The 14,828-nt window shown below is 43.4% G+C and overlaps 1 protein-coding gene across 1 annotated transcript in view; it reads right to left on the reverse strand.

Moving 5' to 3' along the window:
- CSMD3 (CUB and Sushi multiple domains 3) overlaps positions 1-14,828 on the reverse strand; it is a 3,551,396-nt gene that overhangs the window by 598,588 nt on the left and 2,937,980 nt on the right. The window contains 1 exon segment of the mRNA XM_029591914.1: positions 9,587-9,733. Within this exon segment, the coding sequence (XP_029447774.1) occupies positions 9,587-9,733 (147 nt within the window).

The following is a 14,828-nucleotide window of genomic DNA, read 5'->3' on the forward strand; positions in this document are numbered from 1 at the left end:
AGGGGATGTATGAATATGTTGGGCTTGCGCAAGCTGAACGGATTTTAAAAGCTGCCGAGATACGTGCATATCTTCCGCGGCATGTACATCTCGAAAGTTTTGAAAATTGGGCGGAAAATGGGCATGGTCTGGGCATGATAGGCATTTTGAGGCATGAACTTGAGATGTTTATGTAAATACTTATGCAACTGGGTGCACACCAAGTACCGCTGCCGCGTTACACTTCATTCACAGCAGAATTAAAGTTAAAAAAAAAAGAAAAATAGGAGATCTGCAAGGTTTTATTGGTCAGGGCTAACAGGGAGAGTAAAGTCTATTAAACTAGGGGGGTCTGGAGAACCTCTCTCTTAACTGAGTGAACTGGGCATCTATGCTGTAGAAGCAGTATTTGCATGCACTTGCACACACCCACTTAAAATTGGTGCACGTCGCCTCAGCCAGGCTATTTTATCACATGCGCACTTATGCGTGCAAATGTTATAAAATGGCCGAGTCCCTGGTGCAGGCTGACCTACACGTGCCAATGTGAGCCCACACACCGGTTTGAAAGAGAATAATATTGGTCTCTTTTTCTCTGCTGACTTTCCTTGCATAATGATTTGCTGCATTCATTTTTTTTTTAAATTTTTCTCCATAGTTCTTTGACACTCTTTACATCACTGTTTCATGAGAAGCAGCCCTGTATATACTTGTTTTAACATCAGCTCTCCTGATGTCTGGAATACTAGTATCTGGTTTAGTCTGAAGTCTAATATTGTACTATACTGTTTATTAATCATTGAACCCTAAGGTTTCTTATACCGTGAGGTGAGTGATACTATTTTCATTTCTCATTACCATTTATTCTTGTGTTTGTAAAAGCATGCTACAGCATTAGTTATATGCTAAAGTGATGTTTTAATGCAGACTTTTCTGCAAGGTTGTTCACTGCTTTGCCAGTATTACTGGTAAAGCAGTATACAACCATTTTTAAGTAAACCTGGAAAAAATTATGATTTTCCAGAAAAGGCCAAATAATCTCCAACACATATTTAAATTTTAAAATAAACAAGAAGGTGACCATACCCTAGACTATATGTACCTTGGCTTGGAACTAAGTGTAGCTGGGAACTTTACATTGACTAAAAATACACTATAAGAAAAAGCTCTGGGAGTCCTATATTCAATAAAGAAAGCTCTAAACAAATAACAGCCCCCGACCAACCCCATTAAAATTACTACTAAAATTAATTGAAAGCATCATTTAACCAATGCTTTTAAATGGGATGTGGTCTGGGTTCAATTATTAACCCCAATCTATACAGAAGGGGACAGAACTCCAACAGCCCCAACAGAGATCCTACAACTTCAATTCTACAAATGGACATTTGGTGTCCACAGAAACACTCCTAATAATCGGTGCAGACATAAATATTGAAATGTACTCTAGATAACCAATACATCTCAAAATGATGCAAATTATAAAACAGGACAAGCTGGATTGCACCAGTTCCCTACATTGAAAATGCACACTAGTAGAGGTTTAAAAACATGACTCTTCAAAAAAGCATTTCACAGTGAGGTAGCGGAATAACAACACATACACAAAGCAGGAAGTCACCAAGAAAAAGCAGAATTGCTTATTTTTTATTATTTTCTCACAATTAAGTACTAAATTAGAAAGACAGTTAATCGTAAATGGTAACCATACCCATTCCCCATTTAGAGTATATTATTGAACTATGTAACTGTATAATAATGGCACCCTACAGATAATTGAGAAACCACATACTTGTGCCTAACTGTAAACCGTTGTGATGGTGCACTACTAAACGACGGTATAGAAAAGTTTTAAATAAATAAATAAAACAAATACCTCACATCAGTCACAAATGCAAAAAAACAGAGAGACCTTCACTAAATATAGAAAAAGTAATTAGAGACTAGAAATGGAAAGATGCAGACAAAAACTGAACTGGCAACCCCAAGATGCCACACTCAGTATGCAATGCAACATTGGCGAAGTAGAAAGGCATTTCCCTCCTGTGCTGTGAAAAATACAAAAACATCTGAGATACAGATTTTCCAATGCTGACATCAAAAAAGTAAGATTTCCCACAAAAGAATAAGCAGGAAAGACTCCAAATAACCCTTGAGAAAAAGGAGAAACAGCAGCTATAGCAGCAAATATGTGGTATTCTGTCACTAGACCAGAAATTAAACCTGACCAAGGACAAGAAGGTCCCTGATACACCAAAACCTAAGACACATTCCTGATGCTGTACTTTCCATAACATGTACCCCTACTTGACTTATCATTTTGTAAATTTTTCCTCTCTTTTCATATCCTTTTGCTTTAATCATTTAGTATATTACCTTGTTAACACATGTAAACAATCTAAACAAAATGTCTCTTCACAGTTATGTCATTTTCCTAAATTATATACATAGGGACGGAAAGTTTGAAGCAGGTACGTGGGCATATGAGTACATGCGTTCATCGGCCTGCATAATGCCTATCTCGTGTATTGAATGCTGTCTTCCATTTATCTCCAAGACAAACCTGAATTAGAATGTAGGCACCGTGAAAGTCCAGTTTAATGAACACAGTCAAATAGCTCGACAATGAGTGGTAAAGGATACCGGTCTTTTTTTGTATTAGCATTTAGCCATCTGTAGTCAATGCACAAGTGCATTGAACTATCCTTTTTCAAGATAAAGAAGAAGCCAGCCCCAGTCAAGAAGGTAGAGGACAAATGAAGTCTTGATCGAAGTTTTCCTTGATGTATTCGGCCATCACTTTAGACTCCGGGATGGATAATGGGTACACCTGCCACAAGGAGGTTCGAAGTTAGGGAGAAGATTGATGGCACAGTCATATACCCTAAAAGAGGGCAGAGCCTGAGCCTCATTTCTGGAAAGAAAAATTCAGCAAAGTTGGCGTATTGTGGGGGCAAGCCCACTAGATTGGCCACTAAAGGTAAGCGGAGAGGAGTTTCTACTCATTGCAAATAAGAGTCGTGGCAATGAGGTCCCCAGGTGAATAGCTTTAATATGGCCCAGTTGGACTGTGGAGAGAGGAGTTGTAGCCATTGAAGACCCAGCACGATGGGGTGTAAGGCCTTATTGATGATGTGGAATATCATGCTCTCCACATGTAGTAAAATGGTGTATATATACAGGGGAGTAATGGCAAGTGTGATTCAACTGGGTAAAGGCAATCCTTGAATAAACAACATTAACAAGGTACTGGTGACCATGGAAAGATTTAAGTGGTCGACGAGGGCATTCATTATGAAATTTCTCCTGGAACCGGAGTCAATGAAGGTGACAGAAGGGAACTCCTGGTTATCCATAACAATGGCCACCGGAGTGTCAGCAGAGGAGCTGGAGTCATGAAGCTTAGGATCAACCCCACTTCTGATCCTAGGTTTGTTAGTTTCCTGGATTCATTGGGCAGTGTGCATGCTGGTGCCTGGACCCAGCACAATAAAAACAAAGTCCCATTAGCATTGGTAGAACCTTTTTTCAGGAGTGAGGCTTCCCTGGCTGAGCTGCATCAGTTCCTCTGAACATGCTTGAGCTGAGGCAGCCATCAGAGTGGGAAAGAGAAGGTATTGAAATCCTGGAGCTAACGTAACCAGTCTGCATGGTGGGCAGAACTCCTTGGCCCGTTGCTGGAGGGGGCAAACATTCTCCCAGCCAAGTTGATAAGACAGTCTGGAAGCTCATGGATGGCTAACTCATCTTTCACCTGGGAAGACAGCCCTTCCATAAAAATGCTGTGGTTTGCAATTCGATCACATTATGCATCAAGGGTCGAGCACCCTGGCATAGATAGAGAAGGTCCGAACCCAAAATGGCCAGCTGGCCTGGATCATCAAAGACAAGCTTGAAGGCCTTGACAAATTGTTGCAGAACTTGAACAAAAGGATCCGCTTGCTCCCATATGGGAGAGGCTTAGGCCAAGGCCTTCCCATCCAATAACGAGAGCATGAAAGTGGTCTTGACAGAGTCAATGGGAAATAGTGCCAGCTGGAGTGAGAAGTGCATAAAGCATTGGTTCAAGAACTAGTGCACTGTTTTGGGACACCTGCATACTGGTGTAAGACTGGTAAACACTCAGTGGTGGAGCTGATATGACTGGACATGCCATGCTGGGTGCAGGAGCTGAAGACACAGCTGTTGCATCCAGGCAGGTGCTGAGTAACTCCATGGAGCCCACCAGGAGCTCAATAATCTGTTACTGCTGATGGATTTTCTGCGCTAGGCATAGAATGCCCTAAGGGCTTGCAACATCTGCCGGGTCTATGGCCTCAGCAATCTGTTGCAGAAGTGGACCCTGAGGCAACTTGGTAGAGTTGGTGCAACTTGCAGGGAGGTGCCCTGCAGGTCCTCACTGTTGGCAGGCAGAGATGGTTGAAACAGAGGCCCAACTGGAGCTTCACCAATACCTGCCCTCTTTCCCCTTAGGTTGAGTCCTTGGGTGCCGGGGCCAGCAGGACTTAGTTATGGGCCTTTGTGAAGGTGAAGATCCATCATATAGTAGATGTTGCAAGCCAGCACAAGGGAGGAGGTGAAGACAGTCAGACAGCAGTCTAGACAGGCAATAGGAAAATGGAGTCTGGTTCAGGCTGTGTTCAGGAAGGCAGAGTTCACTAGGTGTCATGGTTCAGGCAGTGGTCAGGTAGATAAAGTTCAATCAATAAAGGGAAACAGGCAGTGGTCAGTGGCAGGTGGAGATCAAGCAGCATCAAGGTCCAATCTGAGGTCAAGCCAGAAGCCCAATCCAAAACCAAGCCAGAAGTCTGATCCAAGGTCAAAGCCAGAAGTCCAATCTGATGAGATGAGGAATGAATAGGAGAGAGGAGGAAGGAGGACAAGAGACCAAGGAGCAAAATGAGATGCTGAAGACAGATGAAGGGAAGGCTGACCACAGAGACAAAAACTCAGAGACAAACCGGACTGCCAAGGAACCAGAAACAGGACACAGGAACTCAGGAATAGCACACAGTGAATCAGGAACCAGGCAGCAAGGATCAGGAAACAGGAACCAGAAATGCAGAGGCAATGTACTTCTCCATCGGAGTCGACCTATTGCTGAGGCAAGGAGTGGTGCAACTGTAGGGCTTAAATAGTTCCTATGCAGTGATGTAATCAATGGGTGTCCTTCCCCTATTCCCTCCCTGGCCTTTTCAGAAGGTCAGGTTTGGGTGTGCGTGCTTTTAGGAGAGGCCCAGGGCTGCTGTGGCATCAGAGGCCGGGAGATTGTTGCAGCCTACCTAGTGAGCAGGAAGGAGGCTGTGCCGGGGTCCCAAGAAGCAGCAGTGGCAAGCAGAGGGTATCAGTGATCCGAATCATTCTTCAGGGTCCTCCCCGGCATCTGGCAGAATTGGCACAGCCTCGGAGCTGGAGGTAAGAGCTATGGTCTACGGGTCGGGCACACAGACCACTGATCACAACACATACCTGCTATTCTCAGACACCAGAGGTAACTACTAGGGTTGTGCAGAATTATTTTTCATTTCTTAAAATGTTTTCCATTTTTACTTTATATTAAATCTTTTTTTTCTTTAAAGAAACAAAATACAAAGCAAAACAATCTCAGTCCTTGCCACTACCAGAAATTATAAATTCACAATGTCTACCCTCAATCCCTCTTAACGTCTTCACTGCTAAATATTTTCTTCACAGGGCAAAAATGATCCCCGGTCACTCCTGCCCCATTGGTAAGTCAATTGCAAATGATGCCGAAAAACTGAATAACAACAAATGAAGAATCCCGTATAAGTAAAGCGGCGGGGACGCTTCAAGAGACCTCATAATAATTGTCAACTTTTTAAAGCTGGCATGTAAGCTTATAATGGCTCAAGCTTGACTGTACTTGTAATCATCGGTCTCTATGAGCGTGTGATGCTCCTGCAAAAGGTAGCTATCTCTCGGCGCGGTCAGTCTCTCTTAGTACTCTGTAGAGTCTCTGAATATACTTAACTTGCGATTTTCATGTCCGTAGACAAACCAGTATTGTTGATACAAGTGTAATCCGATGCTATTACCGACACGGCGTGTTTCGGAGGAAACCCTCCTTCATCAGGGGCTCGGATGTCACTAATGCCGGTTTTTCACATAATTCGTGGAAGGCAAGTTATGCGGCTGTGTTATAGCGTCTCAGATGGTTTTCCAATGATGCTGGACATGCATTCGTGGAGCCGTGCGAGACATCTGTCAGCTGACAGATGTCTCGCACGGCTCCACGAATGCATGTCCAGCATCATTGGAAAACCATCTGAGACGCTATAACACAGCCGCATAACTTGCCTTCCACGAATTATGTGAAAAACCGGCATTAGTGACATCCGAGCCCCTGATGAAGGAGGGTTTCCTCCGAAACACGCCGTGTCGGTAATAGCATCGGATTACACTTGTATCAACAATACTGGTTTGTCTACGGACATGAAAATCGCAAGTTAAGTATATTCAGAGACTCTACAGAGTACTAAGAGAGACTGACCGCGCCGAGAGATAGCTACCTTTTGCAGGAGCATCACACGCTCATAGAGACCGATGATTACAAGTACAGTCAAGCTTGAGCCATTATAAGCTTACATGCCAGCTTTAAAAAGTTGACAATTATTATGAGGTCTCTTGAAGCGTCCCCGCCGCTTTACTTATACGGGATTCTTCATTTGTTGTTATAATCATTATTATCCTGTCTAGTGGATTTTCTTATTTTTTGTATTGTCACGAAAAACTGAATAAAGCACCATAGTTCCTTTTTGGCCCACAACATTTTATTGTAGGGAAGAAATAATTCATGTACATCCCTAGGAAATATCTATTGACTGGCCCTTTCTTGCCAGTGAGATCACTAATGGATTTAGATATGGAGAAGATTTAGGGATAGATTTAAGAACTTGCGCATGGGTGTCCATGTGCTTGCGCTACCCAGCGTGCACACATCGACGCCCGATTTTATAACATGCGCGCGCTGGTGTGCACATGTTATAAAATCATGGGTCGGCATGCGTAAGGGGGTGCACAATTGTGCAACTCACATGCACCGATGCTCGCAGCCTTCCCCTGTTCCCTCCCAGGTCGCTCCAAAATCGGAGCAGCCTGGGAGGGAACTTCCCAACCCTCTAACCTAACCTCATTTCCCTTTCCCTTAACTCTACTGCCCACTAGTACTATCCTAAACCCCCTGACCTTTATTTCACCTGTTGCGCCTGCCTCCGGGCAGGCACAGGTTGCACACCAGAAGCCTGCCGGCACACAATCCTCCAACACAGTGGCAAATGGACGCTGTGCCGGAGGCCTCTGGCCCCGACTGCCCTGCCCCCCGGACCGCCACATCCTGCCCCCTCCCCACCCCTTTTTCGAAGCCCTGAGACTTACATGCACCCCAAGGCTTTACACGTGTAAATCCAATAGATTTACGTGTGTAGGCTTTTTAAAATCTGGCCTTAATTTCCATCCTTCAACTGCAAAGCACTTAGGGCCGGATTTTAAAAGCTCTAAGGGGTAGATTTTAAAAAGCATTTACTCGAGCAAAACTGGTTTTTGCTCGAGTAAATACACTTTACTCAAGTAAGTGGGCTTTTCAAAATTGCTACAATATATGCCATTGAATTGTCCATAGGATTTACTCAAGTAAGTGCACTTTACTCGAGTAAATAGCTTTTGAAAATTGCTACGATAGTATGTCACATTTACATGCGTAACTCCTTTGAAAATGACCCCCTAAGTGCTTAAATCGCCTTACGCACGTTGGGCCTATTTTATAAAGGCTCGGCGACGCGCGTAAAGCCCCGGGATGCGTCTAAGTCCCGGAGCTTGCAAAAAAGGGTGGGCTGGGGTGGGGCAGGGCCAGAGGCCTCCGACACAGTGACTATTTGCTGCTGTGACGGAGGATCGTGTGCCGGCGGGCTGCCAGTACGCGCAACCTGTGCCTGCCTCCAGGCAAAGGCGAAAGGTTTGATAAAAAATTTTTGGGGGGTTAGAGTAGGGCTGGGGGGGAAAGGTTAGGGGCATGCACAAGTTATAAAATCTGGCGTACATTTGTACGTGCCGGGTAGCTCGCCCACATGTACGCCCGCGCGCAGGTCTTAAAATCTACCCCTTAATATTTCCCTAGTTATCAGTCCGGAAAATCTGAAAGAGAAGGTAAGTTGGAAAATCCAGAGCAATAAAATACAATTTAATATAGTATATAACATATTTAATTCCAGGTAGAACTGAATGGCATTTTAGATGTAGAATGAAAATATGATTTAAGTCAGCATGTTTTAACTATGCTTTAAATTATTCTAATGAAATTGTGTTAATAGTGTTCCTTGTAGACTAAACATCTTTATCAAATAATGTTAAATAAGAAAATCAGGAAGCATAATACATGTGCTTTGAACTGAGATGAATGATTTTCCTCTGGCATTCAACTATGATGGTCAGACTATCCCTAGTCCCACACAAACTCAAAATGTAGGAGTTACTATTGATTCCTCGCTTATGTTCCACCCACTTATTAACTCTTTAATTCAATATTCCTATTTCAAAATGTGTATGCTCCGGTCTGCAAAGACTTTCCTTTGTTCTTCTGATTGCCAGACTATTGCCCAAGCATTAATTCTTTCTTCACTGGATTATTGCAATTCCCTATACTTGGGTTTGCCTTCCTTGTCTTTCAAATCTTACAATTAATTCAAAATTTGGTAGCTTGTCTTATATCTGGTACTTTAATATATGACCATATATCACCAGTTTTAGCCAAATTACACTGGTTCTCTGTTGCCAACCATGTTCAGTTCAAAGTTTTGTGTTCGGTTTTCAAATCCCCTTGTAATTGTGTACCTCACTGTCTCGTGTCAATGATTCAAAAATATCATCCCATATGTTCTTTGCACTCGGCATCTAAAAATCTTCTGGAGATACCGTCTCCTAAGTTAATTAAGTTTAAATATCTAGGAATAGAGCATTCACTACAGCTGTCCCAGTTCTGTGGAATGAACTACCTGATGAGATGAAGGCATAGACTGACGTACTTTGTTTTAGATTATTAAAAAACTCATCTGTTTTCCCTAGCTTTAACATACAGTTCAGATATTTTCAAACCTATGCGGATTTTATCTGATTTGCAATGCTGATGTTTTGTTTGATTTATACCTGGTATTGATTGGTTTGTTCATGTCCTTTCATGTTTATGTTGTTATGGATGTCTTTTCTATTTTGTATTTCTGATTATGCATGTGATTATTTAATCTGCTGAGAATTGTAGAGCAGCAGAATACAAATTTGTAAAATAAATAAATAAACCTTACTTCTCTTTCCAAAGCAGTTTACAAAAATTATTAATTGCTTTGGTTACCTGTAGTTGAACATTAACATAAGCATATTAAACTGGTAATGTTTAAGGAGTAATAAAATGCCACACAAAGGAAGATATGCCAGTAAATTTTTCATAAAAATCACGGGAGGACATACAAACAGCTTTCTAAACAGATATCTCTGCACACAGTAATGAAAAATATGACACAACTCATAGAGTGTTTGAGAAAACCTGTCCTGTATTCCAATTTTCTATCATAAAAAACTAAACAGCTCAGTCACATACCTATATATCTGATTCTGAAGCCTTTTTTGTTGGTACCATGATCTGCTGACCAACGGAGAAACACTTCATGACCAGTGCTGCTTATATTAAGGGAAGAGGCTTGGTCTCCACTTAGGGAAATCAACAGTGGACTATGGCTACTTGGCCCTTGAGATAAAGAAAGAATGATAAGGTCAGTTAGCGTTCACAAAATATATATTTTTTTTATTTAATCAATCATGTATTTCTAAATATATATTTATCTGTTTTAATTTCTATCTGTAGATTGCAAAGGTTATAAAATGGTTATTCAATATTTGCAAATGCTATAACAAAAGCACACATTTCATAGACTGATATAACAAATCTACACATATCACAGCTATTGGTAGAGAGATGTTAACATTTTGTTTTTGATAAATAAACTTAGTACAGAAAGATTTTTAACAACAAAATTCTTTGAAATTTTTAAAGAAATAATTACATAGGAAAAGGTATAAAACAAAGTATTTGGAGTGTGTTTCTGAATTGTCAAGAGTACTTCTGAAGAGTAGATATCTTCAGAAGGGGATTTGATAGTGGGACTGAGTTTTTACTTATGCTTCATGACCTAATCACATCATCTGATCCAGTTGTCCATCAAATCCTGCCGGATCGCATAAACAATATAGGGATCGGTGGCACCATCTATAAGTGGTTTCAATCATTTCTTTCAGGGAGATTTCAGAGAATAGTGATGGGGGGAAATCAATCAGTTTTGATGTTGACCAGGGGTTCCTCAAGGCTTGGTGCTGTCCACCTCTTACTGCCCCCATCTGTAAGATCTGAGTGGATCTAGATATGGGGTATCAAGTGTTTGTGGATGACATAGAATTTTTTTACCCCTTAAGGGGGTCACATACTGAGGCCTTAAATAGGATCTTTTGTTGTCTAAATACCAAGAAGGCATGGTTATATGATAACAGAATAGCATTGGATATGAAAAAAAGTATATATATTGTGCAAGAATTCCTGCTGATGGTGGATGGTATATCCATCTCCATCTTAAGTCAAGCCTTAAATTTGAATGTAGTCATGGACCCAAAGCTAACATTTCAACCATATGTTAAGCAGGTTACAAAGATTATGTCCCTATCATAGGAGGTAATTTTAAAAGGGGTTACACATATAAATGTAATCAACTATCACAGCAATTTTAGAAGGTCATTTACCCATGAAAAGTGTATTTACACATGTATAACCTATGGATAATTCAATGGCATATAAGCAATTTTCAAAAGCCCACTTATATGTGTAGAGTGCAGTTGAATGCATAAAAAAGCTTTTTAAAATCAGGCCCTAAGAGGTAGATCTTCAAACGATACGCGAGCGTGTATTTTTGTTCGCGCAGCAGGTGCGAACAAAAGTACGCTGGATTTTATGAGATACGCGCGTAGCCGAGCGTATCTTATAAAATCCTGGGTCGGCGTGCGCAAGCCTGCGCAAAATCGGCAGCCTGCGCGTGTCGGCCGGCAGCCCCACTCCGTCCTCCGGTCCCCGGGGCTGGTCCGGAGGCCTCGACCACGCCCCTGGGCCGGCACCACGCCCCTGGGCCCACCCCCAAAACGCTGCAGCATGCCCCCGAAACGCCGCGTCGTTTCGTGAACACCCCCGGACATGCCCCCTCCCACCCCTTTTCGAAAGCCCCGGGACTTACGCGCGTCCCAGGGCTTTACGCGCGCCGGCGGCCTATGCAAAATAGGCCGCCGGCGCACTCGGGCCTTTTAAAATCCGCCCCTAAGTGAGTATGCTCTGAAAACAGTTCTTCATGCATTGGTGATTTCATCCATTGAGTACTATATTGCTCTTTATATAGGTTTGCCTAATAATACAATGAGGGCATTCCAAAACATACACAATTCCACTGCACGTGTTGTATCTAGGGTGTCATTGCATCAGCATATAACTCCAACTTTGATTAAATATCATTGGTTCCCAGTTATTTGGAGTGTTAAATTCAAAGTAATTATGATGATTTTCAAAAGAGTCAATGGGTTGACTCCATCCAATTTCAATGCTGCTTTGAAATTATACTGGCCTTCTAGAACTCTGAGATTTACCTCACAGACTTTGTTGGATGTTCCATCTTTCAAAATTGTATGACTTGATGAGTCATGAAAGCATTTATTTTACATTCATAGCCCTATTTTGTGGAACACACTGCTGCAGGATTTGAAGAAGAAGGTCCCAACCACAAAATTTAGAAAAATGTTGAATGCTTTTTTGTTTGGTTAAGCCTTTAATTGCTAATTAAACAGGATAGTACATTTTATTCAAGAAGGCATGATGTCTGCAAGTTAGGTAGTGTTGTATATACAGCAGGTTTATATTTGTGATATTTTATTATGTTTTCATTTTGTTACTTTGTTTTCTGTTCATGTTGGTATGTGTGTTTTAATAATTTGGCCAGTAACTTTTAAACAGGCGTGCGGGAGGACATGTGTGTGCTTTTGCAGGCTTGCATCCAGGGGCACAGCTATTTTATAACATGTGCATGTATATGCATACACATTGTAAAATAGGTTGATTGTGTGCACATGCCTAGGCAATTTTAAGTGGACATGTTCGTGGCAGTGTGTGCAAATGCCACTTCTACCACGTAAGTGTAGAGATGTTAAAAAACACGCATGCTGATGCCATTCCCAGTTTTCCCAGTTTGTTTTCGGTTTGCCCAGGTAATGGATAGGACTTCCAACCCCCTCCCCCACTTTATTAACTTCCCATTTCCCCTGTTATCCCGAGCTTTTAAAACCATGCTGATATATTTCATTTTTTTTGTTTTATGCACCATCCATAGCAGAAGTAAAGTTATGCAGCAGGGGACCACAACAAACTTGGGCAATAAGATCCTCCCCTGACTCACCAATCGTTTATACTTGTTTACTGCATACCTAGGCCTTTTTTCTTCCAGCAGTCGATGCCTCCAAGTTTACCATCCTTGTTTAATGTAACTTTGTTTTTCCTGTTTTAACTATTGTCTTTGGTTCAGTCCCCCAATTCGATGTAAACCAATCTGATATGGTCTTTGAAGGTCGGTATAGAAAAGCGTTACATAAATAAATAAATAATTTCAATGTGAAATCCATGAATGCCCATGCCTCACCCAGACCACACCCATGCCCCACCCCTTTTATGAAAACTTTTTTGAGCGCACAGCACGAGATATGTGCATATCTGGGCAGCTTTGAAAATTCACCGAGTGCAGGAATATTCATGTATCTCCTAACTGATGTGCATGCTGCGCTTTTAAAATTCACCTCTATGAGTATAACTATTGGAAACCACCCAGAAAGCTTGACAGGTGGTTAACCAATTTTTAATTAATAAATAAATGTGTAGAATGACTATAGAAATTGAATATATCATAACACAATAATTATGAGTTTCCAGAATTATATAACATACATTGTTATTTGTATATGTTTACTAGCAACTGTACCCGTTCTACACCCAGGTGGCGAGCCTTTTTATTGGCACATCTGCTCCTTGTTTTGAGCCAAATTTCCCTAAAAATTCACTGTAAGAGTGTCTCTTCCACATACACACACCCTCATACAGGCTCCCTCACTCTCTGGCACACACACACATCCCATCATATAGGCTCCCTCTCTGAAACCCACAGTCATGCATCCCGCGCACTTCCCCTCTTACCAACCAGGCTGTCTATCGCACTCCCCCACACCCCCTCTCTTCTCTCACACACACACATTCTCTCTCATCGGCATCCCCCTCCCCTCATATAAGCTCCCTCACTCTGAATCCCACACTCAAGCATTCCTCCACCCACCCTCTCTAACCTCCCATGCTCTCTCTCACACCCTCCCCACCCCCCTCACCAACCTTGCTCTCTGTCACCCCCCCTCTCTCACACACACATTCTCTCTCACCTGCATCCCCCCCCATGCTCTCTCTCACACCCTCCCCACCCCCGCTCACCAACCATGCTTTCTGTCACTCCCCCTCTCTCACACACACATTCTCTCTCACCGGCATCCCCCCATGCTCTCTCTCACACCCTCCCCACTCCCCGCTCACCAACCATGCTCTCTGTAACCCCCCTCTCTCACACACACATTCTTTCTCACCGGCATCCCACCCATGCTCTCTCTCACACCCTCCCCACCCCCCTCTGACCAACCATGCTCTCTGTCACCCCCCTCTCTCACATACACATTCCCTCTCACTGGCATCCCCCCCCCCCCATTCTCTCTCTCACACCCTCCTGCTCTCTCTCACCCTCCCCGACACACATTGTCTGTCACCGGCATGGCGAGGGTCCACCCATCCTCTTATACCTCTCATACTCTCTCTCACACCCTCCCCACCCCCCTCTTACCAACCATGCTCTCTGTCACCCCCCTCACACACACATTCTCTCTCATCAGCATCCCACCCCATGCTCTCTCTCACACCCTCCTGCTATCTCTCACCATCCTCGACAAACCTTCTCGCTCACCGGTATCCCCCTCCCCTCATATAGGCTCCCTCTCTCTGAAACCCACACTCAAGCATCCCCCCATCCACCCTCTATTACCTCCCATGCTCTCTCTCACACCCTCCTCACCCACCTCTCACCAACCATGCTCTCTGTCACCCCCTCTCTCACACACACATTGTCTCTCACTGGCATCCCCCCCCCCCCAATGCTCTGTTTCACACCCTCCTGCTCTCTCTCACCCTTCCCTCCCCGACAAACATTATCTCTCACCGGCAAGCCGCGGGACCCGCAATGTTCACGGCAAAAATGAAGGCTTGGCACACCGTTCGCGGCGAAGATGAAGGCCCAGTGTGCCGTTCGCGACACATGGGGGACCTTCCATTTTCGGCGTGATCAGAAAATATCAGCGTAGATCAGAAAATAGCAGCGGAGACCCCGACATGCCGCGTCCTGCGGTACACGCTCCGTTTGCAGTGAAGATGAAGGCCCAGGCATGCCGATCACGGCACACGGGGGCCTTCCTTTTTGCCGCGAACGGCGGCCGGGACTTCCTCCTCGCCGCAAACAGAGCATGTGCTGCGGGTCGCGCTCCGTTCGCTGCATGCTAGGGTCTCCTCTGCTATATTCTGCCTCTCCCACGATGGTCGCTGTCCTTCCTACCTGTGCCGTGTTTGAGCCACCTGCGCCATCTATCAGCAGGCTGGGAAACTCAATGCCACTTTTCAAAGTAAGTCTAAAAACCTCGCTTTTTAAACAGGCTTTTTATAAGGAGAACGAAGAAAACAA

Source organism: Rhinatrema bivittatum, chromosome 2 (assembly GCF_901001135.1).
Source record: "Rhinatrema bivittatum chromosome 2, aRhiBiv1.1, whole genome shotgun sequence".
NCBI classification, from domain to species: domain Eukaryota; kingdom Metazoa; phylum Chordata; class Amphibia; order Gymnophiona; family Rhinatrematidae; genus Rhinatrema; species Rhinatrema bivittatum.